Source organism: Ipomoea nil, unplaced genomic scaffold, assembly GCF_001879475.1.
Source record: "Ipomoea nil cultivar Tokyo-kokei standard unplaced genomic scaffold, Asagao_1.1 scaffold2818, whole genome shotgun sequence".
Lineage (NCBI taxonomy): Eukaryota > Viridiplantae > Streptophyta > Magnoliopsida > Solanales > Convolvulaceae > Ipomoea > Ipomoea nil.
The window spans coordinates 615,041-619,106 of record NW_017619246.1 but is presented as its reverse complement, the minus strand read 5'-3'; the positions used below and the strand labels follow the sequence as shown (position 1 = coordinate 619,106).

General features: G+C 33.2%; 1 protein-coding gene across 1 annotated transcript; it reads left to right on the top strand.

Annotated features, from left to right (window-relative positions):
* The first annotated feature begins 2,675 nt into the window (after positions 1–2,675).
* Positions 2,676–3,855, top strand: LOC109158467 (abscisic acid receptor PYR1-like). Its single transcript, XM_019306372.1, has one exon. The coding sequence runs from the start codon at positions 2,752–2,754 to the stop codon at positions 3,409–3,411; it is 660 nt and encodes a 219-aa protein (XP_019161917.1). The 5' UTR covers positions 2,676–2,751; the 3' UTR covers positions 3,412–3,855.
* Positions 3,856–4,066: the final 211 nt, after the last annotated feature.

Below are 4,066 nucleotides of genomic sequence, written 5' to 3'. Positions count from 1 at the left end.
AAGCATATATAAAACCAAACTGACCCTTAAACCTAAAGAAAGGTTGTTTCCTTTTTGTTTCAAGTTTAAGGTTGTTGGTTGGAAACTCCATTACCGTATATATTACCAAATATAGACAAACCAGACCTAAATAAACAGGCTATATTCGTAATAAAAAACATTTCCATTAAACTGCGCAAATAATAAATGCCTTTCAAAGGTAACTTGGACAAAGGGCAATAGAGAAAGTGAGATGTTTGACAAGTGGAGTGTCCATAAAAAATGTCTGCACCGGTTTAGCTTACTGATTTAGTAGTCAATATTTGAAAGAAGAGACAAGGTTTGAATCTCGGCAGCGACAGTGTGGGGATTATGTCCAAACTGGGCAGATCCTTTGTGCACACCGGCATTTGGCCATGTCTGCTGAGCCATTAAGTCACCGTAATTTACATCCTCCCAAATGCTCTGATGGGCCGAGATTGAAAATTCAATCTTTTGGGGAAAAAGAATGTCCATCAAACTTTCCTATTGATGGTGCGGTTTGTAGGAGTATAAGCGAGTCAAATTACTCAAATTTAATTTGATAAAGTTTTAAATTTGATTTGATTATTGTCGAGATTTGCTCAAACTCAAATGATTCGAGCAATGAATCAAGTCAAATTTGAATATCTTAATACTTAACTTGAGTAGTTTGTGTGTTTAATAAGATTTTTTTTTTAAAAAAAATGATTTATAATATAAATATATATTATTGTACAAATTTAGCTAACACAATTATATATTATAAAAACGACTATGATGAGGATGTAATATTGAAAATTATTATGATATTTAATTGTAAAATACATATTACAATTTGTTATATAAAAATAGAAAAAAAAATTATTGAACCTATTCAAGTAGAACTCTAGTCCAATTGAGCATGAGCTTCAAGATTTTGAATGAAGTCGAATTATAAATTTTGACTATTTGAGTTCAGCTTTTTTAAGTTACATCCCCATGTGATGTTAGTAAAATTGGAATAATTGTGGTTGGATGTTTGGAATAATCTATTCCTTCTAAGACACTTTTTAATTCTGGTTAAAAAATTTAATGTTTGAAGCAATTAGAGCAGTTAGCCAATCCAATTATAGCATTGCCAAATAATTTAACTATCACTCTTTTTAGTGCTACAATTTCTCTACTAATCGCAACTTAAATCCACCTACAATATAATAGTTATTGTTTGGCTCATAAATTATATAACTTAGCAAACACAAAGAGACCGTTCGTAATTGTGTTGTATAATATTGAATTTTTTTTTATATATTTTTTATAAATGACAGGTCAATTTATTTAAGTTATCACTTTCTATGTCCAAATGCAGTGTAGTGAAATGTGAGAAATTTGTCATTATTAGAGCTCACTTTGAAACAATGTGATCTGATCTGATCTAACCATGAGGGAAATTGAACTTTATATATTTTAAATTCTTCTAACTAAATATTTAAAATCATACAAAAATAATAATTAAACAAAGGAATAAAAGAAACAAAACAACATGCTTTGGCTTCAAGAATTAGGCTAACGTGTCAGTCAACCATTGGCTTAACCAATGCGCCCATCACCCACCTGTCATCCCACTCCTATACGAATTGCAATTTTAATATTCTTTCCACTACTACAATAATTCATTTTAAAAAAACATAGTCAATTATGTGATAAGTGCGCAAATCAATGATTATATTATAATGTTCATCCAAATTTTCATTTTTTGTCTATTTTTAATTATTCATAATTTCATTAATTTATTGCTTAATTGAGTATTAATGTATTTAAAAATTAAATTCAAAAGATTTAAAAATTAAAATACAAATGTTCAAAGAAAATAAACAGATAAATAAGTGGTACTTTTTCATTAAATAGTAAATCTGATAAATAATTTTATATAATAATATTATATTAAAATTTAGTTACAATTTTATCATTTAAAAATGAATTTATTACATAAAACAAATCTTATGTAAGCAAATTATTATTTCTTATAAATAATTTTAATTTGTATATATAGCATGTCTTATAACACGCATCATTATCTTTAATATTATTAGTAATTTATAAAATATTATTGGATTTTTACGTACAATTTTATAAAAAAAACTTTTATTATACGGCATATTATTTGATCATTTCAAATAATATCCAATATAATACATGATTATATAAAGTATTATTAAAAATTATTTTTATTCTAAATGGGTGATTACATGATAGAACTTCGGTGATGGAGGGGTAGAGTGTCGATTATTTGGATTGAATTTTTTTTTTTAAAAAAATATAGAATATATATTAACTTGGACCAGGACTATGTGGTTTAATGGTACTCGGATTGGACTTCTATTTGAAAGGTTGTGAGTTTGAGCTTCATATATGAACAGATACTACATTATAATAGCGCCAATAGCATCAAAAAAATATATTAACTTGTAAAGAATTATGAGTATTTAAAAAAAAAATATTACGGAGTATTAATCATACTAGATAAATTATTATTATCTATAGTATGCTAGTATAATGGGTAATTATATATAATTGTAGCGATTGACATTACAATTTTTTAAAAAATAAAATATACGAGTAGTATTTTGTTAAATTTCCATTTATGCCCTCCGTCCTCCTCAAACTCTCCCCATCATTTAGAACTAAAATAAAAACCTCTCCTTTCCTCCTCCTCAAATCCCCTCTCGCTTTCTCTCTCTTAACAGTTTTTGATTCTCTCTTTCTCTCTCTTTAATGGAGAAAGCTGAGAGCTCGATGAACAGTGATTTGCAGCGAGGAGAAGATGCGGAAGAAGTCGGGTCGGAGTCGACCCATCACTTGACGGTTCCGCCCGGATTGAATCCGGACGAGTTCGAGGAGCTGAGGCCGTGGGCGATTGAGTTCCACACCTACCGAGTCAACTCGGGCCAATGCTCCTCCCTGCTGGCGCAGCGAATCCACGCGCCGCCGGACACGGTGTGGTCCGTGGTGCGCCAGTTCGACAAGCCGCACACCTACAAGCACTTCATCAAGAGCTGCACCGTGTGCGAGGGGTTCCGGATGGCGGTGGGGGACACGCGCTACGTCAACGTCATCTCCGGCCTGCCGGCGGCCACCAGCACCGAGCGCCTCGACATCCTCGACGACGCCCGCCGCGTCACGGGCTTCAGCATCATTGGCGGCGAGCACCGCCTCAGGAACTACCGCTCCGTCACCTCCGTCCACGGCCTCCGCCGCCGCGACGGCGACGGCGGCCGGAGCTGCACCGCCGTGCTGGAGTCCTATGTGGTGGACATGCCGGAGGGGAACACGGAGGAGGACACCAAGCTTTTCGCAGACACCGTCATTAAGCTCAACCTTCAAAAACTCGCATCCATCACCGAGGGTATCAATCATGAACCCGCACAGATTTAGCTCAATGATTTAGTGGGCAGTGATGATGGTAATGAAGATAGTGGTAATAATACAATGGGACGTCACACTTGAGTACACAATTAATTATTGGTTACCACAAATTCAACATTTCGAGGATAAATGATTGTTAAATTATTAGTGTGAATTTGGTCTAGCCAATAATTCATAAATGATTATTGTGAAAAAAGTTTTTTTTTTTTTTTTTTCCTCTCATTTCTCATTGGAAATTTTAATTTCTCTATTTTTGGGTTTATTTATGTTGTTGAAATCACATTGAAAATTCCATGTTTCAAGGGAATGGTGATAAGGAAATGTTGGAGTGATCATTTTGTACAAGTTTCGAACAAGGATGTTGAGATGATGGTTTTGTAAAATGTAATTCCCACAACTTTGAAACATGAATTTTCAAGGATTAGTTAATGATCATGGAAATTAAAATGGCTACTATGTTTCTTTTCATCTTACTTTTTTGAATGCTACTGACTCTATTACATTGTAGTATCTGTTTAAATATACGTCTCTGTTAAGGCGTTCGATCTCATGACCTTCCACATGAGAAAGATCACTACATGTCATCTAAGCACAAGGTGCTTGCTTTTCATCTTAGTTTTGTTGTTGTGTTTTAATATATAAAAATTCTATCTAAAATTTTGAT

What these genes read in the sequence shown, in the direction of transcription:
- LOC109158467 (XM_019306372.1), top strand. Translation starts at nt 2,752, where the DNA reads ATGGAGAAAGCTGAGAGCTCGATGAACAGTGATTTGCAGCGAGGAGAA.